The sequence below is a fragment of the Danio aesculapii genome, chromosome 10 (assembly GCF_903798145.1).
Source record: "Danio aesculapii chromosome 10, fDanAes4.1, whole genome shotgun sequence".
NCBI lineage: Eukaryota > Metazoa > Chordata > Actinopteri > Cypriniformes > Danionidae > Danio > Danio aesculapii.
The window spans coordinates 44,656,479-44,681,276 of record NC_079444.1 but is presented as its reverse complement, the minus strand read 5'-3'; the positions used below and the strand labels follow the sequence as shown (position 1 = coordinate 44,681,276).

General features: G+C 32.3%; 1 protein-coding gene across 3 annotated transcripts in view; it reads right to left on the bottom strand.

Annotated features, from left to right (window-relative positions):
• The window catches only part of scarb1 (scavenger receptor class B, member 1), a 40,297-nt gene extending 15,758 nt beyond the window's left edge, over positions 1 to 24,539 (bottom strand). For all 3 annotated transcript variants that reach the window (XM_056466588.1, XM_056466587.1, XM_056466589.1), the window contains exons 1-8: positions 24,135 to 24,539; positions 20,235 to 20,395; positions 13,605 to 13,746; positions 9,073 to 9,276; positions 8,431 to 8,526; positions 7,099 to 7,214; positions 6,105 to 6,271; positions 4,904 to 5,021 (exon numbers count right to left, since the gene is read on the bottom strand). In XM_056466588.1, coding sequence (XP_056322563.1) covers positions 4,904 to 5,021; positions 6,105 to 6,271; positions 7,099 to 7,214; positions 8,431 to 8,526; positions 9,073 to 9,276; positions 13,605 to 13,746; positions 20,235 to 20,395; positions 24,135 to 24,251 — 1,121 coding nt within the window. In that variant the 5' untranslated portion in view covers positions 24,252 to 24,539. The remainder of the gene's footprint in view (positions 1 to 4,903; positions 5,022 to 6,104; positions 6,272 to 7,098; positions 7,215 to 8,430; positions 8,527 to 9,072; positions 9,277 to 13,604; positions 13,747 to 20,234; positions 20,396 to 24,134) is intronic.
• Positions 24,540 to 24,798: the final 259 nt, after the last annotated feature.

The following is a 24,798-nucleotide window of genomic DNA, read 5'->3' as shown; positions in this document are numbered from 1 at the left end:
CCTTTTATCATTTACGGGTGCAGATCCAATGCTGGCCGGTTTACGAGCACAAAATGTACTGTTATACATAGAGAAACACTGAAAGCAAAGATCAGCTTGGTGAGGGCGTATAATGAACACAAGAGCACACTGAAGCTGGAGATAATCGCGATTCATCCCGGATGTTCGGCTTTTGACTGAAACTAATGCGAGACTGAAGGAAACGCATAGATAATCATCATATTCTGCAATCCTGCGTCTGTATCGTCAGATAGACATCTTATTCTGCAATCCTGCTATAACTGTAGCATCTGTATCTGCAGATAATCACAGGACAGAAAGTGCAGAAGCTCTTATCAGACTGACTGTGTGGCAAACACCCATGACTTCAGTTTACAGAAGGCACTCGCTTAATAGTTGCTGCTGTTGAATCTTATGTTTATTATTATGTTTATTATTATTAATCGTCATGTTCAACAACAACTAATTATTATTATTATTATTATTATTTTATATAATAATAAATTAGTAGCTGTTGATGAACATAACTATATTATTATTATTATTATTATTATTATTATTATTAATATAATAAAATAATAATGAATTAGTAGCTGTTGATGAACATAACTATTATTATTATTATTATTATTATTATTATTATTATTTCCATCGTCATGTTCATCAACTAATGATGATGATTATTATTATTATTATTATTATTATTATTATTATTAATCGTCATCGTCCATCAACTGATTATTATTATTATTATTATTATATCCATCGTCATGTTCATCAACTAATGATTATTATTATTATTATTATTATTATTATTATTATTATTATTATTATTCATTAATCAACTGATTATTATTATTATTATTATTTTATATTATATTATTTTATATTTATTATTAGTATTAATTATTATTATTATTATTATTATTTATTTTTATTTTTAATTATTATTATGTTATTATTTTATTATATTATTATTATTATTATTAATCATCCATCATCTGATTATTATGATTATTATTATATTATTTTATCCATCAACTGATTATTATTATTATTATTATTATTATTATTATTATTATTATATCCATCGTCATGTTCATCAACTAATGATAATATTATTAATCATCATGGTCCATCAAATGATTTATTATTATTATTATTATATTATTAATCATCATCGTCCATCATCTGATTATTTTTATTATAGTAATTATATTATTATTATTATTATTATTATTATTATATTATTATTATTATTATTATTATATTATTATCATCATCACTCATCATCATCATCATCATCATCATCATCAGATCATCATCATCATCATCATCTTCCATCAACTGATTATTATTATTAATTATTATATATATATTATTATTATTATCATCATCAAAATCATCATCATCATCGACGTCCATCAACTGATTATTATTATTATATTATTACTACTACCACACATCACACCAGATTTGGTTTTTGATGCGTGACCTGACACTAGTGAAAAAACATATCTGTGTAATGAAGCCTCAGAAATGTTAAAGTTATGAATGCAAAAATGAAGGCTATATGGCCAGCTTAAACCAGTCCAAACTACAGTAACGTTTTTTGTTGCTATAATTATCATATTTGTTGGCAACCACAACACTATTATTTAAAATTATATTTTACCATTATAGTTATATTAATATTGTATTATCATCAATAATTATTAAATTGTTTATTTGCATTTGGTTGGTTAGGATTTAAAATTGTGTACATTTATAAATAAGTTTCACTGAAAGATTATGTAATTATAATTATGTGCATATCTGGCAAGGTATAATTATAATTAGTATGTATTTGGGGGTAGTTTTGCTTTGACAAACCCACAAAAAAAAAAAATGCCCCAAAATTACCTAATGTCCAACTATAATGAAAAAAAAGAAACCAGGGAAGTCTTATTTCTTTTAGTTTGGTTGTAATTAAACACAAATATTTTATCATTCATCATTTATTATGCATTTTATATAAAATCACATTATCATTTATTTTAATATTTATTTTATTCAGTTTAATTACTTTTATACATTAACTTATTATAACCTATTATAACCCTGTTATTTATTATTTAAAATATTTTCCTATGTTAATAATAATATAAAATAATAATAATAATAATAATAATATAATAATATGGGTTATAATAAGTAATGTATAAATTAATTTATTTATATTATTATATCATCATCATCATCTTTATTTTTATTGTAATGTATTACAATTATGGCCATGTTCTGGCATGGTTATAATCATAATTTGTATATATTTGGTGTAGTTTTGCTTCGTGACAAGCAGAAAAAAAAAAAAATAATAATATAATAATAATAATGTCCAAACTATAAGAAAAAAAGGTATCATTCTTTTTAATTATGCACTTTATAAATCACCACCATCATCATTTATTTTATTTTATTTTTATTTTTTTATTTAATTACTTCTATACATTAACGTATATAACCTATTATCTATTTCTTATGTTAACAACAACAACAATATTATTAAATTTTTTTATCAATTCTTTTTTTAAAAAGGCAGGTTTGCATTAGTTGGTTAGGGTTTAAAAGTAGTGTACATTTATTAAAAGGGATTCACTGAATGAGTTATAGAATTATAACCATGCCAGAACATGCACGTAATTATAATAATTAGTATGTATTTGGTGGTAGTTTTTGCTTTTTTTTGTGTGATTTTGTCTTGAAAACACAACATTAATAATGTCCAAACTATAATAGAAAGAGAAACCAGAGAAAGTCTTATTTCTTTCAGTTTTGGTTGTTAATTAAACTTTGGTTGTATTCATTTAATTAATTACTATGCATCTTATATCAAATAATCATTTATTTTACTCATTTTAATTACTTTTATACAATAATGTATTATAACCTATTTATCTCAAATTTTTATTATGTTATAATTATAATAATAGTATAATGTAATATAATAAATTATTATGCTAATTACTTTGTTTTTTAATTTGTATTTTTTACTTTATATTATCATTATCATCATTATAATATATACAATTATAAACATGTGCTAGAATGACAAAATAGTATTTACACGGTATGTGTGTGGCTGTTTTTAATTTCCATTGTAAAAGATTGGCAGGACTCAAAAAAAAAAAATAATAATATAATAATAATCTACAGAAGGATGTGCATTTAATCATTTAATTAGGGAGATCTTGAAAAGTTCGTTATATAATAAACATAAAAAGAGCCAAAGTCCTCGTGAGAGTAAAGAAAAGCTTATCTTTCAAGGTTATTGATTATCAGCTGTTATGAAAATCAATAAAACCTAACCAGTTTATCACTCAGATTAGCTTTAAAATGTCAAATTGCGCTTTTATCTAAATTGGCAGCACGAATATGTGACGCTGTGTGTGTTTAAAACGCCTCCGCCTCGGCCTGTTCTGCGTTTTTGACTGTTTTTCAGAGTTTCAGCTCTTGTAAAGGAGATTATGCATCTGATTACTGCCATTAAACCATTACAACATCTGATAAGCTAATTGGGAATGATGGTTATTGTGACCTTTATGATGTTTGCAGGGCTCTCAGAAACTCAACAACCCATCATAAACCAGATTAAGACTGGAAATCTGTGAGCGACTAAAGGTTTTCTGATTACGTGTGGAAAACTTGCTTCAAACCTGTTTGATTTGGAGTTTTGCTTCTGTTGAATGCAAAGCTATTCTTAAATAAAAAAGCCACTGACTTCCATAGTAGGATAAAAGAAAATGCAGTAGGTGTTTCCATCTAATTTGCTAATCAAATTCATTCACAAAACTGGAATATCTCATAAAACATTAATGAATAAAGCAGCGTTTCCATCTAAAACAGAAAATCATCAATTCATGACAAACACTGATCAGAGAACAGTAGTTTAGTGTTGGGATTTGCCACTGTGGTGTTTTTTTTTTCTCTAATAAATGAGCTGCGCCTCAGAAGACGAAGACTTCTTAATTCAGACTTCTGAATGCTTGTCATGCATTCATAAGGGCAGTTAATGCTACAGAAAATGGTTACCTTAAATCCAGGCTGTTTTCACAAACTAAAGGTCATCACAGGCTTCTCTCTGCTCTTTTCTACACATTAGATGCTCTGATTGGATCAGAAATTGGTGCATTCATTGATGAGAGTTGGGTGTGTGTGTGTGTGTGTGCGCGCGCAAGCGGTCTACTAGGAGTCTGTTCAGATGCGTTCTCAAATTAGGTAATGAAAGAGATGCGTGCGCAAGTTTACACCCCCTTAACAGAATAAGCAGAATTCAGTCATTTAAAGGGGAAAATGTCATGCTATTTTTATTTTGCTATATTCTACACTATGCTTCCATCCTAAAGATGTGAATTTATAATGTGACTTGTGTGCATATCATATAAATCATTTGTGAATAAAGCAGCGTTTCCATCCAATGAGAAACTAGAGAACAAAATGCTCACTTCCTGCTAAACTTTCTCTAATAAAGGTCAGAGAACAGTAGCTTAGCGTTGGGATTTGCCACTGTGGTGTTTGCTCTGCTCTAATAAATGAGCTGCGCCTCAGAAGACGAAGATGAAACGCAATGAGACGGGAGCACAGACAGATGCTCAAGACAGTTCTGGAGGGAATAATAATAATAGAAGAATAATACTGAAGCACTGTGATGACGTAAAAGGCCTCAGCCCTCCGTCAGTCCAATCAGCACAACATTTCACATCCGCAACAATGGACAGTTGGTAATATGTAAAGCTGCAAACCAACATTAATACAATATTTGAGACAACGGTCGTAAGACATCAATGCTGGAAATATTCAGCAGCAGTAATATTGCATCATATAATATTTAATAATGCATGAGTGCGAGTCTGGATCTCTTACCGGGTGGATGTCGATAAAAAGGGCCGTGTTCATCTTCATTGGGCTCAATCCACTGACCGTGTCCAGCAACTGTGGGTCAGCGTTATAAAAGTGCGGCTGAGAGATGAATGTTGGAGAACCTAATAAAAATAATAGGGAAAAAAAAAAATTAGAAATGCTTTTCAACGAGCTAAAAAAAATTAAAAAATAAAATAAAAAAAATAATAACACCTGGTGAGGAAAAAAAAAAAAATAATAATAATAATCATAATATAATAATAATAATAATAATAATAATAAGTAATAGCAATTTATGTAATAGCTCACAGCCTACTAAACATTTTACTGATTGTATTGGTGTTTCAGATTTTTTTTTAAAATTAATTGTTTCTAAAAACAAATACAATTATAAAAAAAAAAAAAAAAAAAAAAAAAAAAAAAAAAGAATTTTTGTTATTTTCCATTTTGAGATGCATTTAAATTTGCTTATATTCCCTCTTTACCTTGCTTTTTTCACTTCTTTTTCCTTAAAAAGTTAAGAAAAGAAAAAAAAGGTAAGAAATTAAAGGAACAGTAACGTTAAAGAACAAGAATAGGAAAGAAAAGAGAAAATGTTTAAGAAAAAATAAAAAGGAGATAGGAGCTAATAAAAAATAGAAAAAAAAAATTTATAACAAAAAAGAGATTAAAAAAAAATTATAAGTAAGAGATAAAAAGGTAAATAACAATAAAAAAATAAAAAAAGAGATAAAAAGGTAAAAAAAAAAATTAATAAAAAAATAGAGTAAAAAGGTTAAAAAAAAATAGAGATAAAAAAGGAAAAAAAATAAATAAAAAAAAACACCCCCCCCCCCAAAAAAAAAAAAAAAAAAAGGTAAAAAAACAAAAAATTCAAAAAAAAAAAAAAAAAAAAAAAAAAACAAAAAAAAAACAAACAAAAAAAAAAAAGAGATAAAAGGAAAAAAAAAAAAAAAAAAAAAAAAAAAAAACAGTAAAATTGTAAAAAAAAATTTAAAAACTACACAGACAATAGAAAAAAAAGAAGAAAAAAAGGAAATAGTAGCTAAATGAAAATAGGAGAACAAGATGGCTCAAAAAAATTTAAGGTAAATGAAAAATATAATAAAAGAGAAAACAAAAAAAAATAACTGAAAGAAACAAAAAGGAAACAACAAAAACCGAAAGCAAGCCGAGTGAGCCGTGAGTGTGTGCTAGTGTCTGACCGTGTCTGCAGGAGCTGACGTTCAGCAGGCCGGACTGCCGGCACGGACAGAATCCTTCATTTGGAGGAAAATCTGCTCCGTTCGCAAACAGAGTTTTCGGAGAGATGTATCGGAAAACTGGAATCCCACTGGACACCAGCGGCCGCTGATACACCAGCTCCATCGACCTGGCACACACACACACACACACACACACACACACACACACACAATATACAGACAAACACGAGCTTATTATGGGCTGTTCTTATATCACTTCATTACTTTTAATGCACGCGCTTCATTTTGATGTTAGACTGGCTTTACACTGTTTCCAACGAAGTGAACTTCAAGCACTTTTAAAAAGGTACGTTTTTAAACTTTTCTAATATACAAGTTTTGCAAACAACATTCCATGTTGCTTTGCTATAGTATAGTTCAGTATAAATTACTCATGCAATACTTTAAAGTTTGCCTCAAGTCCAACACTGAATTACTGTAATTTACTCTTAAATATAACTCGCATCTTAAATGTGTAATCTCTTATCTTAAGTTTATTTATTTTAATTTCATGCATTGTTCATTCATGAAGTGGTAATAACATGCACTTAAAATAACTAATAATCATTAAATTTAATAAAATTAAAAAAGCAAATAAACAAAATAAAAATAATAATAATAATAATAATAATAATAAAATAAATAAAAATTATACATTATATAATGTAAAGATAAAATTTATAATGTTTTTTTTTATTATTACATGTTTAGTTTACATGCATACGTCATACATTATATCAGACACTATTCTAATCTTAAATTTATATTAGTTTAATGCATTGTTCACTCAAAGTGTTAGTGTCCATGCACTTAAAATAATAATAAATAATAAATTAATTAAATAAATAGAGTGGAACACAGCGATTTTTTTTTTACAGTGTGAAAGTCTCAGGATGTTTTTATAATTCTTAAATGCTCCTATTTCCCTGATAATCTGATGTTCTTGAGTGCTCACCGGCAGGCATCGGGGCTGTAGAAAGGCATGGTGGTCTCTTTGGTCATAAACGGAGGCCACATTTGACCCGCCGTCCCGTTGATCATATTACACTGATCAGACCTCCAGAAATCCACCTGTATTATACACACAGCATGACATCACTTCCTGCTCAACACGTGACTGCTGTATAAAAAACTACTACTACTACTACTACTACAAATTAAAAACACTTGTGTATTATATAGCGGATGAGGAAACCACATGCCAAATATAATCAATAAGATAAATAAGTCTTTATAAGATAAGATAAATAAATCTTTTTATCACTGATTTTGTTGTATTCAATAATAGTTGGAAGAAAAAAAAGAACAAAAAGAAACTGAATGATAATCAATTGGGAAAAATACTAAAATAAAGGTAAATACGTAATGGGAGAAAATGCATTTCAATACAATCAGTTGTTAAATTGCTTTTATAAATAATAAAGTAACATTTATAAAGGAATCAAAGGAATAAATAAAACTTTCCAATGTTAAAACGTGAACATCGAAAATGTCTCTAATTGCAATATTTCATAAACTTTCATGCTGTTCACACCAGACGCGGCTTGAGCGAATAAATCACACTGTTCACGTGTAGACGCATGAACATTGAGTTTACTTGCGTCATTCTCATGTGAAATTCGCTTCACAACACAGCGATTCATAAAATCCTCTAGATACTGTACCAGGATGGAGGCTTTCAGCGGCGCTTCAGACTGAGCAGAGCCCAATTTGATGAGCTGTTGTCCGGTGTCGGCAGAAGGATTTACCCTCAGGACACCAGCACCAGGCGATACATTATAATCACGCCCCTACAAGTGCAAGCTCATGATTGGTTAACAGCATGAATGTCCACTAAAGTTCAGAGTTTGACGAAGCACGTCAAACGCCCAAAACGATCAATTCCCTCCGCTTCATTAGAGTTGCATCGCGCAGTCTCATTTCTGCGAATCGTGCCGCAGGATGTCTATTTGGGTCTTTGCATTGACTTAACATGTTAATCACTCGTGCTTGATGCTTCATCTGCGTCTGGTTTGAACACACTGTTTACGCAAATGCAGACTTGTGCAAAAGAGAGAGAACAAATATACAAAAACAAAACTTTAGTGCAGAATTTTATATAAAAACACAAAATATAATATTCAATTTAAAAAAAAAAATAAAATAAAATTAAAAGTGTGTGTTTTTACAGAACTCAATTTAAAAGTTTGTTTTGAGTAATTTTTGGGGGAAATTTTGGCAATGCAATGAAGTTATGCAAGCAAGCTCGCATCGTTTTTATTATCTAAAATGCATGCGTTTTTCTTACATTTTTGAGGCCGTTCCAGGAGTCCACCATGTGCACCTTGCGGATGTCGTCTCGGCCGGTGAAGATGGTGAACAGCCCAGTGTTGGAGTTATTAAACTACAGAGAGAGAAAAAACAAATGCAGAAAATCAGCAGAGGAGAAAACAGCACTGAAATAATTGCACATCAGCTATAATGGAGTATTAAGTGAGCAAACAGTAAGCGTGGCTTGTTTTTTCTACTGTGAGCTGATTGGATGTAATAAAGCAGGAGTTTCATTCAGATGGGAAAAGGGTTTGGGGAGAGAGTTATTACAACCTAACAGACTCCTCCTGCTCATTTCTGTTTGTTGTCAAAACTGACAGCTGGAGGGGCGTGGTTAAGTATGTTAGCCACGCCCAAAACCTCAGACAGACAAAATTCTGAGAATTTAACAACAAACAACAGGAAGCGCATTTGCAGATTCCAATTTCAGATTACAAGGGCAAACAATTGTTTTTGTTCATAACGACATGCACAGATGAATTCTTCACTATAAAACTGGCAATGTGAGCTTTCATTCAATTTCACGGGGACTTGAAAAATGCATTAAACCTCTATTTGAAATATCATGTTGTTATATTTCCATGCATCGCACTGCTCTTGGCACTTATTTAAAACGCACATCAGCAAATAAGCCGAATTTGCCGCTGGACGGGAGCATGCCGGGCAGGTATTTGTTGAGGAAGTCCACCAGTTTGCTGTCATAGCCCCACATCAGCTCTCCCACCGGTTTGGTCAGGAACGGACCCTCGTTGAAAGTCTTGAAGGTGGTGCTGAGCAGAAGGCGGACAGGAAACGGCATGTTCTCCATCATCACCGATGCTCCCTGAGGAAAGAGAGCACAAACAGCAGCAATTAGAAAACAAAATTAAAATAGGAGTTTCTTAAAATAAGTTTCCTTTGTATATTGGAAAACTACAGATGAACGGAGACAAAAAAAAATTAAAAAGTTCCATATTTAAATTTAAAAATTAAACAATTTAGGTTTCATTTCAATTTGAAAACTGCAATAAAAGAAAACTTTGAATTTTAACAAAAAAAAAAAAAAGAAAAAGAAAAAAAAAATCAATAAAAACAATAAAACATTTAAATTTGAAAATTACATCATTTGAAAAATACACAATCATTTGAAAACTATGCAAGAACTTTGAATTAACTCAAAAGTTTTGGAAAAATATGTTTCTTTGCATATTTGAAAACTACAGATGAAAACAAAAGTTTTTTATTAAAATAAAAGAATCCTTTATTTAAATGGCGTTTCTTTTTTTAATCTGAAGTTTCACGCTTGAATTTTTGAAAACTGCAGAAAAAAAATATTTTCATTTTAAAACCATATGCAATGAAAAACTAAATTTAATATGAACTCAAGTTTTGAAAAAATAAGCTTCTTTGCATCTTTAAATTTGAATGATTGAACGATCACACAAATAGAAAGTTTGTTTTGAATTTGAAAGCCACACAGAGGGAAAATAGGAGATATTAAACTTTCTGCACCGCCTTATACTTCAGATCCAGTAAACACGCCTCTGAATCTAAATAACCTACAGTGCTTTAAAATCATAGAACAGGAAGAGCTAGACAAAATTATAAATAGCTCTAAATCAGCTACGTGTATATTGGACCCAATTCCAACAAAGTTACTGAAAGAATTGCTACCTGTTATAGGAGAACCTCTTCTTAACATTATCAACTCTTCTTTATCTTTCGGCCATGTTCCAAATCCTTACAAGTTAGCTGTTATTAAACCTATTATTAAGAAACCACAACTGGAACCCAGCAACTGAGCTAATTATAGGCCTATTTCAAACCTTCCATTTATATCTAAAATACTAGAAAAAGTTGTTTCTGCTCAATTATGCTCCTTTCTGCAGACCAACAATGTTTCTGAAGTGTTTCAGTCAGGTTTCAGAGCTCATCACAGTACAGAAACTGCATTAGTGAAAATAACCAACGATTTACTCTTAGCTGCTGACCAAGGGTGCATCTCGCTATTAGTTCTACTCGATCTTAGTGCGGCATTTGACACCATTGACCATGGTATCCTTATTAATCGTCTACAGGTGTCCAGGGACATGCCCTACAATGGTTTAAGTCATACTTATCTGACCGTTACCAGTTTGTGAATATTAATGGACAGCCTTCACAAATCAGCCCAGTAAAATACGGGGTGCCTCAAGGATCAGTTTTAGGCCCTTTACTGTTTACAATATACATGCTACCCCTGGGAGACATTATTAGAAGACATGGGATCAGCTTTCACTGCTATGCAGATGATACTCAATTATATATTTCAACTAAACCTGACGAGACGTCTAATCTGTCCAAGCTAACTGAGTGTATTAAAGATGTTAAAGACTGGATGACCAACAATTATCTTCTCTTAAACTCAGACAAAACAGAATTATTACTTATTGGGCCTAAATCCTGTACACAGCAGATCTCACAACTCGACCTACAATTAGAGGGATACAAAGTTAGCGTTAGCTCTACTATAAAGATCTGGGTGTCAAATTAGACAGCAATTTAACTTTTTAAAAATCATATTTCCCATGTCACAAAAACTGCTTTCTTTCATCTGAGAAATATCGCTAAGTTACGAAGTATGCTATCCATCTCAGATGCAGAAAAGCTAGTCCATGCTTTTATGACTTCTAGGCTGGACTACTGTAATGCTCTGTTTGCTGGCTGCCCAGCATCCTCTATTAACAAACTTCAATTAGTACAAAATGCAGCTGCCAGAGTTCTAACCAGGTCTAGAAAATTTGATCACATCACCCCAATTTTATCCTCCTTACACTGGCTGCCTGTTAAGTTTCGTATTGAATTTAAAATATTGCTTCTTACATATAAAGCTTTAAATAATCTAGCTCCTGTTTATCTAACCAATCTTCTGTCTCGCTACAATCCAACTCGCTCTTTAAGATCTCAAAACTCAGGACTTCTGGTAGTACCTAGAATAGCAAAGTCGAGTAAAGGAGGTCGAGCCTTCTCATTTATAGCTCCTAAACTCTGGAATAGCCTTCCTGATAACGTCCGAGGCTCAGACACACTCTCCCAATTCAAAACTAGATTAAAGACCTATCTGTTCAGTAAAGCATACACTTAGTCCACCACTTAGGGGGCTTCCACACAGGTTATGCATCTTGCTGATATACACTGTGAACATCAGCTACGCTAATTATTCTCTTTATTCTCCATTTCCACCTGGGGATACTCTTCCCGAGGCCCTCAGACTATGCAGAGTCACTGATTCGATCCAAGACCAACGACGAGATGATCCCAAGGTTTCCATATCCTGGACCTGGCCGAATCCTGAACAACTACTGCGATGGTCATGGAAGAGTGGAGAACATGAGACTGATTCCTGTGACGCTCCAGAGACAGACGAGTCTTCGCTGAGGTCAGCTTCCAGCCTCCGCCACTGAGACTGCAGCTCTGCACAAGACGTTTGGCCAGCGGAGAAATTAAAATGGTCGTGCCCAACTGAGCCTGGTTTCTCTCAAGGTTTTTTTTCTTCACTTCCGCCTTTAGTGAAGTTTTTTTTCCCTCTCCGCTGTCGCCTCTGGCTTGCATGGTTCAGGATCTGTAGAGCTGCGCATCGTTGGATTTGCTCTTCAATATTTGGACTCTCAGTAGTGATTATTAAACCACACTGAACTGAGCTGAACTGAACTGAACTTAAACACTACAAACTGAACTACACTGTTCCTATTTACTGTGACCTTTTATGTGAAGCTGCTTTGACACAATCTACATTGTATAAGCGCTATACAAATAAAGGTGAATTGAATTGAATTGAAAGGGAAAAAAATGCAATTTGAAAACTATGCAATGAAAAAATTTAAACTTTCAAAAACACCAGAGTTAAAAAAAAAAAAAAAAAAAAAAAAAAAAAAAAAAAAAACAAGAAAAAAAAAAAAAATCTTTTTATTTTAAAAAATACAAAAACAACTTATAACAAAACCAAACTCGAGAGTTGGTTGATCTTCCGAAGACCACATATACCTTTTTTTTCTCTCAGAAGTTTTGAAAAATACAAAGTCTCTCTCTCTTTTTTTACTATAGACAACGGTTTGTTTCACAATTTCACACACAATTGTTTTCTTTGATAATAGATGTGCTTTCTCAGCTGACTTTTACAAAAGTGCTTCTCTGCAGTTTTAAACCGTTATCTGATTTTACTGCTGCATTTCACGTGTCACACTGACATGATCTAATCCCCACTCTGACTAAACCTGGAAACATCCTGCAACGTGTAGATTAATGACACATTTCTGATCTGTTAACATACCGTACAGTGTTTGCTTTATATAGTAATTTTTTTTATATTTGTGTAAATTATAATTGTACAAACAAACACCCAGACTATTGGATCTTAATACAAATTATATTCAATTAATTTCTCGTCACTACCACAAAATAAATTATCTAAAAGTAAATTATGGGAAAAAAAATGAATAAACGCCAAAAAAAAAAAAAAAAACAATCAATAAATAAAAAAAATAATAATTATTAAATAGAATGTATAAATAAGATCAAAAATAAAATTAATTTTTATTTAATAATTTGATTTATTTGCATTTCCTTGCAAATTATAAATAAAAGTAATAATTAAATAAAATATGGAAAATATCACAAAAATACAATAAATTAAAAAGAAATAAAAGGAAAAGAAAACAAATAAATGTAAAAAATACAATTAAACTAATAATTAAAATAAAATAAACACATCAATAAAGGAAAAGGAAAATACTAATAAAAACTTAAAATAAATAAAATTAATAATAAACTAATTTAAAAACAACAACAACTTAGCTAAAAAAACTAATAAATAAATACAAAATAAACCAAAATGATTAAATAAACAGCTGTTTTTCAGGACTGATTTATAAAATATATTTAAAAATGAATATTTATTTTACATCAAAAATATCCATTTAAATTTGTAAATCAACAATTAAAACTCAGACTCACTTACAGAACAAACAGTTCAAATGTGACTGAAAGACAAAAACAATCTCCAGCTCCTAAATACATTCTGAGGTTTATTCAAGTCATGAACACTGCATTATAGAGACGAATGTATCCAGTTCTAAATAAATAAATAAATAAATAGGAGCAGAATATAATATTATATAAATGTCAGATTCTCACCAGCACCAGCATGTTGGGGATGGTGACCACATCAGACTCGTCTCCCACAGACATGCTCTCCTCAAAGAAATATTGACGATACTCCTTATATGACACCGTGTGGTTTTCATGAAACGTGATGTTGTCCTTCCAGCGGTTTTCTCTGGTGAAAAAAAAAAAAAAACGGTCAGAAAACGTGCTTTAGAAAAATAATAAATTTAAAAAGGCTAAAAGTAGCTGCTAACTCAGTTTTTGTTAGAAGAAAAAACTTTAAAATAATGTGTCAGTCCTAAAGTTAGGACTCCAACATTGTTTCAGTGTGAATTGTATTTGAAATTAAAGTTAATACATAGATTTAGACAGATTTACATACATTTCTATTAACTGAATTTAAGTAAATTCTGCATGACCGATGTGGGGCTCCCAGACTTTACACAGACATGATTTTTCTCAAATCATACTTTGCAAAAGCAAATTAATAGATGTTATTGAAGCTGTATTCAAAATACTCCCGTAAACTGTTTAAATCAAATCTAAAACTTTTAATGCCAGAATTATTTTGTCATTTAAATTAATGCTTTTGAATTTCAGCAAAAACAATAAGACGAAGGAATTTCCAAATGGTACGAAATGTTTTTCATTTTGTTTTTTTTTGAAACTGCACAATAAAATAAAAACACACAATAAAATAAAAAAATAAAAAATAAAAAATTTATGCAAATACATTTTCCATAAATACGGTTTGGCTAATTTTACATATTCCTCAAAATAAATAAATAAATAAATAAATAAAATAAGCTACGCTAATCATTTTCTTTATTCTCCATTTCCATCTTGGGATACCCCTAGAGACTATGTAGTGCCATCGATGCAATTTAAGACCAGTGAAGATCCCCCAAGGGATCCATAATCCTGGACCAGGCCATACACCGAGCTGATGCTATGGTGGTCATGGAGGAATGGAGTGCATGAGACTGATTCCGAAGAGATCACGGTGACAAACAAGTCCCCGCATTGATCCTGTGGGCAGGCCTGACTACCCGGCGGTGACCTACTCAAACCTGCAGCTTCTCCACAATGGAAATTCAGCTTTCTTCAGCCCCTAGACTGCAGCTCCACGCAAGAAGTTTGGCCAGAAGAAGAATGGTCATGCCATACAGAGCCTGGTTTCTCTTGAGGTTTTTTCATCCCTTTTACTTCGTCAACTGGTGAAGTTTTTTTTCCTCACCACTGTCGCCACTGGCTTGCTTGGTTTGGAACTTGTGGAGCTGTGCATCGATGGATTTGCTCTTTAATGTTTGAACTCTCAGCAGTGAAAATTAAACCACACCTAACACACACTTTTCAATACAAGCGCAGATCAGAGGTAAAATTATCCTGACATTGCAAAAATTCAGCTTTTGAGGAACAGCTTCAGTCAGCGTGTTAGAAAGTCACACGCAAACACTGATGGACTCCTCTCAGATTGTGAAATGTAAACGCATGATTTGTTTAAAGGTGAACCGCAGCCACAAACACGTCATGAGTCTCGTGTAAAAGGAGGAAACACACGACCGTGATGGAGAAAACCACTGATCATTTAACAACCACAGTAAACCACTAAAATCACCAGGCCAAAAACAACTGTCTGGCTATAAACAGTTTAACATAACATGTATAAAAATACAGCAGTAAAATGAAGAGTTTTTGACTGCTGATACAATAAACACTCTGCCAACAAAATGCAACTGATTAAAAATGATACCCAAAATAAAAAGATTGCACCTGCAATATTCACGCCGCAACATCGGCAATGTTGATTCCAATGACTAAAAAAAAAATATGGACGACACAACAGCACCTTTTCCCTTTGAAAGCTCTGAAGGCAAAACGCCTCATGACGGGCACGAACTGTAGCAACACACTGCTGAGATTGGAGCCTTGGCATGCGCAGAAGGGACTACCAGATGAATGCAGAGGTGGAGCCGCGAAATCAAGCTTCCAATCAAACGCTGTACGTCAAAAATCAACCACGCTCCCCGAACTTCTCACTTGACCGCCCGTATCTGCACTATAACAAAGGCTCGCTAATATAAACATAAGCACTTACGTTTAAACACGTAATAATACACAATTTAAAAACTGTGTGATGTAAGCTGTTATAATTTAATAAAAGCAATACATGTTGGAATGCAGAATAAACTATTTTTCATACACTCCAGCCTGAGTTAGACTAAGCTAAGCACAAAAAAATAAATAAAATAAAAACAAAATCTCTTATAACGGGTTGTTGGCATTTATTATCTTCACAGGGGTAGAAGTATCACTTGTAAAATATGAACAAAAACATATGAACAGCACATACATTTTAGAAAGGTTTTTATTTTTAATTAGCAAATCAACACGACCTAAAATGTACACATCATGGACAGCTTTACCAATGGGGAAAATGTTGCGCTAATAGGTTTGAGCCTTCTCAATGAAATAAAATAAAATTGACGAACAAATATTTAATAGTAGTAGTAGTAATAATAATAATAATAATAATAATAATAATAATAACAACAACAACAACAACAACAAATTTAAGAAATGTAGTTAATACATCTAGTTCTCAGAAACAAAATGACGAGTTATAAATTGATTTAAATAAACTTAAATAGAGTTGAATTTGCAAGAAATGTTTAAAAAAACAAAAAAAAAAACACAAACAAACAATGCAACTGTTTTGAAAAAAATAAAAAATGAGTCAAAATTCTGAACGGCAATTGTCACGGTTTATTATTATTATTATGGTTTGATATTAATTGATGTTTCTTTTCTTTGAGAATAAAGCTGCGGTCACACTGGGTTCTTGTCCCCATAGACTTCCATTCATAAGCACGCGAATGCGTCAGACTGGAAACGTAGGGTCATGTGTCAAGTTTCGCAGGTTGTTGCGGTGCAAAGTTCAAGCTTGGTGAACTCTGACCTGTGAAAATCGCATCACTTGACTGCGTGAGACCAATCGAGGATCAAAACATGAGCTCTCTGACAGAAATTAATATGGAGCAATCCCTTGCTTTTTTTTTTTAATGTCTAATCATCTTGTTTAATCCTGCCCCTTTTCACAGTGCCGTACGACAGAATTTCGCACACACATACTCCAGTGTGATGGCAGCTTTACTCCGTGTTGCACCTGTGGCTAATTCTGACTGTTGGCAGCTGAGTGTGCGTTTGGGTGGCTCTTTGTTTTCCAGCGCGTGTCTGACTGATCCTCCTGATCTTTGCTCTGTTGACAGCATGACCCGTACTTGCTGAGAATCTCTATGTATCATCTTGTTGTCCTGATGAAGGTCTGAGAATTCTGTGTGCGTCTTGTGCAGCCGCTGCTGAGGAGCCATGCTGGTGTCGTTGCGGTTTATTCTATTCTTTGTTGATCTTGGTTTATCTGTTGTTTTTTTGTTTGTTTGTTTGCTTAATTAATTATTTTGACCAAGTTAATGTTGTTAAATTATCTATATTTTTGTTTCCACTTTATTTTGATAGACACGCGTTATTGTTCTCTAAATAATTTGGAATTGTACTTTTTGAGTTGCTTGTTCTCTTATGTTGTTAACCCCTTCCTAGACGAACCTAAAAAAAAATTGGGGTTTGAAACGGCAATATATAAACTTAAAAAAAAAAAAAATTATATTTATATATAAATAAAAATAGAAAAAACAGGACTGGTATTTATGAGGAAAAATAAAATATCAGAATTTCACAAATCAGTCAGGTTCAGGCTTAAAAAGCAAGCCTATAATAGTGTAATTGCAAGAAACAAAAATGTACAATTCTGAGAAAACTGTTATAAGTTTAAACTCCAAACTAAAAGACACCATTTTAATTCAAATGAAGTCAAAAAATTGCATAAGCTCGCCAATGCAAAAAGAAAAACCTTAAAATTCTACAAAGAAAAACTATTATGAGTTATAAATTCACAATTGCAAAGTATACTATATATGTATATAATATACTGTAATGGTATACTGTATATAAACTATACATATTATAATCTCAGAATAAACTCAGAACAGATTTAAGATAAAACTGTGGTCATAATTCTAAGGGAAAAAAAATCATAATTAGGCTTGTGCCGGTATTCGGTAATGCGATAAATCACGGTAATGAATATGCACGGTATTGTTATCGCGGGCACTTCAAAATACCGTGAAAAATAATAGATCCGAATTTATATTCTTAGAACGCGCCTTAGCTTATTTTCCATCAACCGCTTGAAGAAACACTGCGTATATGCTGCGCAGAACTGATGCGCACTCTGATGTAAACAATCCCCACATGTAGAAGCCCTGTGTGCGCAGTGCGCGCCGCCGCTGCCACCACACTATAATCCTCACACGCAGGCCATCTGTCAGACCGGGCATTTTCCCGGTGGGCCGACGTACTTTTTGGGCCGGGCTGATCATCGTCTTATGATCTGATCGGCCCATAAAAGGCTTAGCAGCCTATCGTTTTTTTCTGCCTTATTGATTGACGCTGCTGTGATCTGTGACTCTCTGAAAGTAGATGCTTTTTTTCCCGGACAGACAGACCGGGCCGGCCCATGTGACACCCTGCAGCCCATTGGCTCTTTTCGGTATTGACATTGGGCTGGCCCAATCACAAACTCCTATTTTGGACTCCGCGTGAGCGTGCGTCGTCTGTGTGTATTTGTCAAAATAGAGAAGAAACGCAAGGGAGGCGCAGAGAAATCGCGGGAAATACACCGGCGTTTCATTTAGCGATTCTGAAAAGTTCTCTGTTCATTCTAGTACACGGCTAAAAACGCAAATCACATGAGCACACACTCTCTGCCCAGAGCTGCAGCCACTAGTTCAGTGGGTGAGCATAAACCCCAGGTCAGAGTATAGTGCATGTTCATCTGCTGGGTGATCTCATCTCACTATAGTTGTTAAACGTGATATTGAATTCATCTTGTTGTCTCTATCTAACAATTCTTATGTCTTTTGAATCACTTGTTCTCAGTTAACTGTTTTGGCTGAGTGCAAAGATAAGCTAATATATTAATTTATGTAACCACATACACTGAATCTGCACATTGACTGATTGCTTACCTTTATCGTTTAAATTTAATGTACGTTATACTGTTATAATGGCCATTATTGGTTATTAAAACTGATATTCTGCAAAAGAGACAGGGTAAAGTTCATTCTTTTCAATGGAAATGAAAGGAGACAGTTATATTTAAGCCCTGTTTTGTTATAAATATGCAGTGTGAAGATGATGCTCATAAAAATATGCAGCTACACGAGGCTGTTTGGTGTCTGTTAATCATAATATCAAAATGAAACAAATTTGACTTATATTATGTTTTCATTGTTTAGATAGTGAAACAGCAAGCAGGATGAGGTGAAAGAGGTTAAAATGTAACACTGTTCCCTTTGAAGATTTACCCATGCATTAGCAGGCAGTTTTTGTTATGTTTATTATTGAATATAGGCTGAGTGAATAGTGTATTGAATAAGCTAAATTGACTGTAGTGTATGAGTGTGTGTGAATGAGTGTGTATGGGTGATTTCCAATATTGGGTTGTGGCTGGAAAGTCATCTGCTGCATAAAACATGCTGGAATAGTTGGCAGTTCATTCCACTGTGGCAACCCCTGATAAACAAGGGACTTATGCGAAGAAAAATAAATGAATGAATAGTGTATTTTTTTAGAACTCAACAAATATCTTTATGGACAGCATACAGAAATTAAATTGAGATTAAAGTTTGTATTTATTTATTTATTTCATATATATGGCTTTTGTGTTTTATAGAATATGAGTTGATAAGGAGGAACGCTGCCGACAATTTATCCCCCTTTAAAAAGGTTAAAGTCAGAAGTTTGGAAATATTTTGGGTTCCAAAAAAATGCAGAGGGATTACGAAGACGGTTTCCCTTTTGCACATTCACTTTGATATAATTGCTCAAGTTTACTTTTATATTGTGTATTGTTTTATTTATATTTATTTGTATTTAAATGTTTGAAGTACTTTTAGTTAATGAAAAAGTTATTAAAGTTTTGTTATTGAAGTTTTTTACCTGTTTCTCTAGTAAAATTACAATATCGTGATAATACCGTATACCGTGATAAAAGCTCAATCAATTAATCGCAGCATGAAAATGTGATACCGGCACATGCCTAATCATAATTGCATGAAAAGACCTTGCAATTTCAGAAAAAAAAGTAATGAATGTGAGAAATTCTAGACTCAACCATATAAACTTTTTTCCTGTAATGGTCATGATTGCCAGACAAAAGCCACTGTTAACTGCTTTATGCATTTATTTTGATTTCAACTATTCTGATTTGGTAATCAATGAAGTAAAAAAATAATAAAATCAAATACACAAATTAAAATAAAATTTGCAATAGCAAATATCTAAATTCTGAGAATAAACTCACAATAGATTTGATATAATAATCTAGTCATAATTGTAAGAAAAACTTGTAATTTCTGAGAAACAAAAGACATAAATGAGAGAAACTCTTTTTCTGTGAACGGTCATGATTGCAAGACAAAAGCCACTGTTGTCTTATTTACACTGAGGTTAAAACTGCATTTCCTAAGATCTATTGATTCACACTGCCTTTCTTTGAGCTTCCAATGCTGTTTAACAGAAGAAAGCAATTAGGACTCTCACCGGTACACGTACGGCCCTCTCTGGATCACCATGGGCCTTTCTCCTTTGAGGATCTCATCAGGATTGACGATGTGGAAAAAATACACAGACATGAAGAAGGGAACTGGAATGTCCTTCCACATTGTGTAGGACAGATCGTTTTTGGGATTGATCTCCACATTCTGCAAACATACACACTGATTAGTTATCATTCAGTCTACTTTAAAGGAAGAGTTCACCCAAAAATCCTAATGTCCTACTGTATATAGGGCTGAACAATATGCATTGATGATCACAATTGTGCATCTGCAATAGACACATCACAGGATATGCAATGTTGATTTGGGATTGTACAGTAGCTGATCAGCACAAGAGTTGAGAACACATGAGATTTGTGGAGTTACTGCAAAGTATAACCATTAAAAAAAACAATAATTTGCATGCGTTTTAAAGGAATTAGGAGAATTTAAAGCATTCAGGCACAAAAGCAAAACATTTGTAATTTTAATGAAGAATAATTGTACTGTATTAATACAATATTTGTGACCCCCCCCCCCCCCCAAGCTTTAACAAACATTTTGTACAATCAAGGTTGTAATTTTTCCCCTAATTAATTAATCGACAAAATTAATTAATAAACAAGTTAAATTAACATAACATTGCATTAGACACAGATTTAAAAAAATACGGCAAAATGGAATTAAAAAAAAATTTAAAAAATAAAAATAAAATCAATATTACACTACAGTATTGTATACATTTACAATAGACAACATCAATTCATTCATAAATACGAAACCAAACAATAGTGGTGATCACAGTTTAACCCATTTGCACAGGTTATTTATATATAAATGAGTTAAAGGGGAGAGTCTTTATCTTTTTAAAATATGTGATCATGGGTTGACGAATTAAAACAATACGACTATGTTATTTTATTTACATTTTACATTTCATTTTCTGCACCTCAATACTGTTCGACACTCCGGAAAAACCACAAAGCAACATTTATTTTAATTTTTTGTTGCTCTAATGCATATATTTTTGCTTGCAATTTGTATATGATTTACACCCTTACAAAAATCACCCCAATCAATCTAAATCAATGATTTCCAGCCATCTGGTGAAATTGTACTCGCAACGCAATCACAATATCAGATTTTTCTAATATCGTGCAGCCCTCTTAGTTTTCATTCAGTGTACTTTAAAGGGATAGTTCACCCAAAAAAAGAGATCGTCCTACATGGGGCTAAATAATATCGTTTTTTGCATCGATATCACCATGTGTATCCGCAAGTCAAACTGCAAGATATGCAATGTTTAGTGTAAATTCGGGCTGCACGATATTGGAAAAATCTAACACTGTGATTTGTTATGCTGTAATATTGCGATATGAATACAATTTCACCATTTGACTCTAATATATATCTGTATTTTCTTAATTCTGTAGGGAAGTGCATCTGCATAAACTATAATAAACAAACCAAAAGCATAGATAGATACAATTAAGAAAAAAAAAACAAATCTACAACTGAAATAAACAGCGTTTTATATGAGTCAGTATTCAGGTACAGGGATTGAATAATAAAAATACCTCAAAATTAATCATTATTAAAAGTTACTAATGGTACAATTTCCTAGGCCGGAATGCTTTTATAATCCTCATGCAGTCACAGGCATCAAAAACCCATGCAAATAATAAATACAGACTAAACATTGCAAATTCTGCGATGTGACTATTGCGAATGATCGCATTGTGATATCGATGCTAAAACAACATAGTGCATCCCTAGTGTGAATTATAGTTGACCAGGAGTTACAGAATTGTATTACTGTATTTATTTGAAATTTATACACTTTATGCAAATAAAAAAAAATTATTTGGTCTCTTTTCTAGTCCAAATATTTCTATTTCATAAGATTATTTCATTTGTTCAAGATTATTTTACTTGTTTTAAGGAAGAAATTTAAGGAAAACTTGAACCAAACAACATTTACTTGATCTAAGAATTTAGATATTTGGACTAGAAATGAGACAAATCAAACATTTCTTTTGTGTTGTGATTAATTAATTTCTGTACCTGAATACTGTTAGACTACACAGAAAACCATCAAATAGTGCTATTCAAACCAACTTAAACCATTACCCATTATTTAAATAAATAAATAAATAAAAACACACAGAAAAACATTAGATTTACTCACACACAGCTCATCCAAGATTACTTTTAATTCTTCAGTAGACCATTAAAGATTGAGCTGAATCTGTTGCTCTTGGTGCTTCATACTGTATAATAGCAGTGAATAATAACAGGTTTATTAATAAAAATAACACATAGAAAGGAGTCCAAATCAATAGTCATGACTTCTAATGACACACGGAGGTCTTGTGAAATAAAACAATTGGAAAAAACTAACATTTACAACTTTATTAGTGCAACCTTGTGATTTTATTATTAAAGCGACTGGACTACATTTGCACACATGCAGAAAACTGTTTAACCAGTATGTGAATTAAAGCTAATCATACTGTAAATGTTCAATTTCTTACACTGAACGATCATTTTGCTTGACAAGACCTCAGGCTATTGATTTGGACTCATTTGTATGCGTTTGTTTTCAATCTAACAAATCTGTCACCATTCCCTGCCATCATATGGATAACCAAAGACCAATGACTTACCTCAAAATCTGCTTTAACTATCTACCAAATATAAAAATAAGTCACTTGTATCTTAAATGAGCTGTGGGCAATTAAAATAACATGATTAAAAGGTAATTCTCATTTTTTGGGTGAACTATACCTTTAAAAGATCAACCTAATTCTTAAAGGGCCAGTTCACCAAAAAATTAAAACTCCTAAAAACCTCCTTTACTTGCACTTAATTTATTTATTTATACCATTATATGCAAAACAAGATATTCCGAAGAAGGTTTGGGAAAAAAAATGCAGTCATCCATAGATCGATTACTATGGAAGTCAATAGCTCCAGCATTTTTCAGTATATAGCCCTTTGCGCTCAACAACAGAAGAGAAAACAAATCTCAAACAGGTTTGGAAAAAAAAGGAGGATGAGGAAATTATCTTATTTACATTAAGGGATTATAAAACTAGGATTTTAAAAAACATTTGATCAATTAATCAGCCATAAATCTGCATTTATTCATTTTTTAATGCAGTTCATACGAGCACACATAAATGTACATTGAATTATGGCTTTAAAAACTTTATTTGTTAAACAAGGCAGTATTTATTTCATTAAAAATATTGCAAAGAACTGGAAGTATTGCTACTTTATTAAAACAACTGATAGTTGTTACTACTTAACAACTACTGTATGTAAATGTATAGTAAAGTGTAACATAGCTGTGATGTAATATTTTAAGTCTTCAGTGTCACATGATCCTTAAGAAATCATTCTAATGTGATCAAGAAACATTGATGAGCATAATAAGGTGTTGAAAATGACATTTTTACATTCAAGATTCATTAATGAATATAAAATTCAATTTAAAAGTACGTATTTTAAAACAGAAATATTTTGTAACATTAAAAATAACTTGATTTTCACTCTTGATCAATTTAATGCATCCGTGATAAACAAATGAAACGTACTAACTCCAAAAGCTACGAAAAAAAATGTTCAAATGAATAAGTTAAAAACAAATGTCAATCACGTTAACTACTACAAATGTCTAACCTTAGTTTAGATTTAAGATAATGCATTCTTGGTGTAATAAACATTAACGTATTTAAGTAACTGTACCATTTTAAACACTTTAAATGGCACGAGGCGACAACAGAAAGTTAAATTAAGCTTATTTCAAAACTTTTCATCTCTAAAATTCCATGTTTTTGTCTCTTATCGTCATTTCTAAACGCAAGATAAGCTAGAAGCGCCTGTCAGATGCTAAACTCACCTTCACTATTTGATCATCAATTATGATCGGTCCCACAAACACCAGGACAGTCCCGAACAACAACGCCATGCCTCCCAGAACTAAAAACACGATCGATACTGTCGTTTGAGACCCCATCCTTATTTCTCACACTTCAAAATAAACGCAGAAGTTTTGAAGAAAATAAATAAAGTGATTTCTTCTGGAAAGCGCGGCGAGCTGCAAACGCGAGAGAGACCGTCTCAACAGCTGAACAAACTATCATTTACGCGAGATAAAGCCATAAAACCCCGCTCATTGAGGTAATTAATGCTCTTATGGCTTTACGGTCATGTAATGTACAGCTGTGAGCGATGTTAAAGTCCGTCTCTGTGTTCGAGCAGCTTTTATAGCCGTCCAGCGGCGTGATCGTCATGTTTATGATTAGCAAAGCGCGCCGCCTCTAAAGCACAGACTTCTGGGTAATGTAGTTTCATACCTGACTCGCGTCATAGGATAATAAGCGACTTTCTGGATAAACTAATGCCTCGATTCGCGGTTTTACATTCATAATATGAACATCTATCAAATATGAGACATACCATTGAGGAGTCGGCATCAAATCCAATTTGTGAAAGTGATTTTATATACAGCAACGGAAAAAATAGGTTCAAAATTCGTAATATTCTCTGGATTTATCAATTAT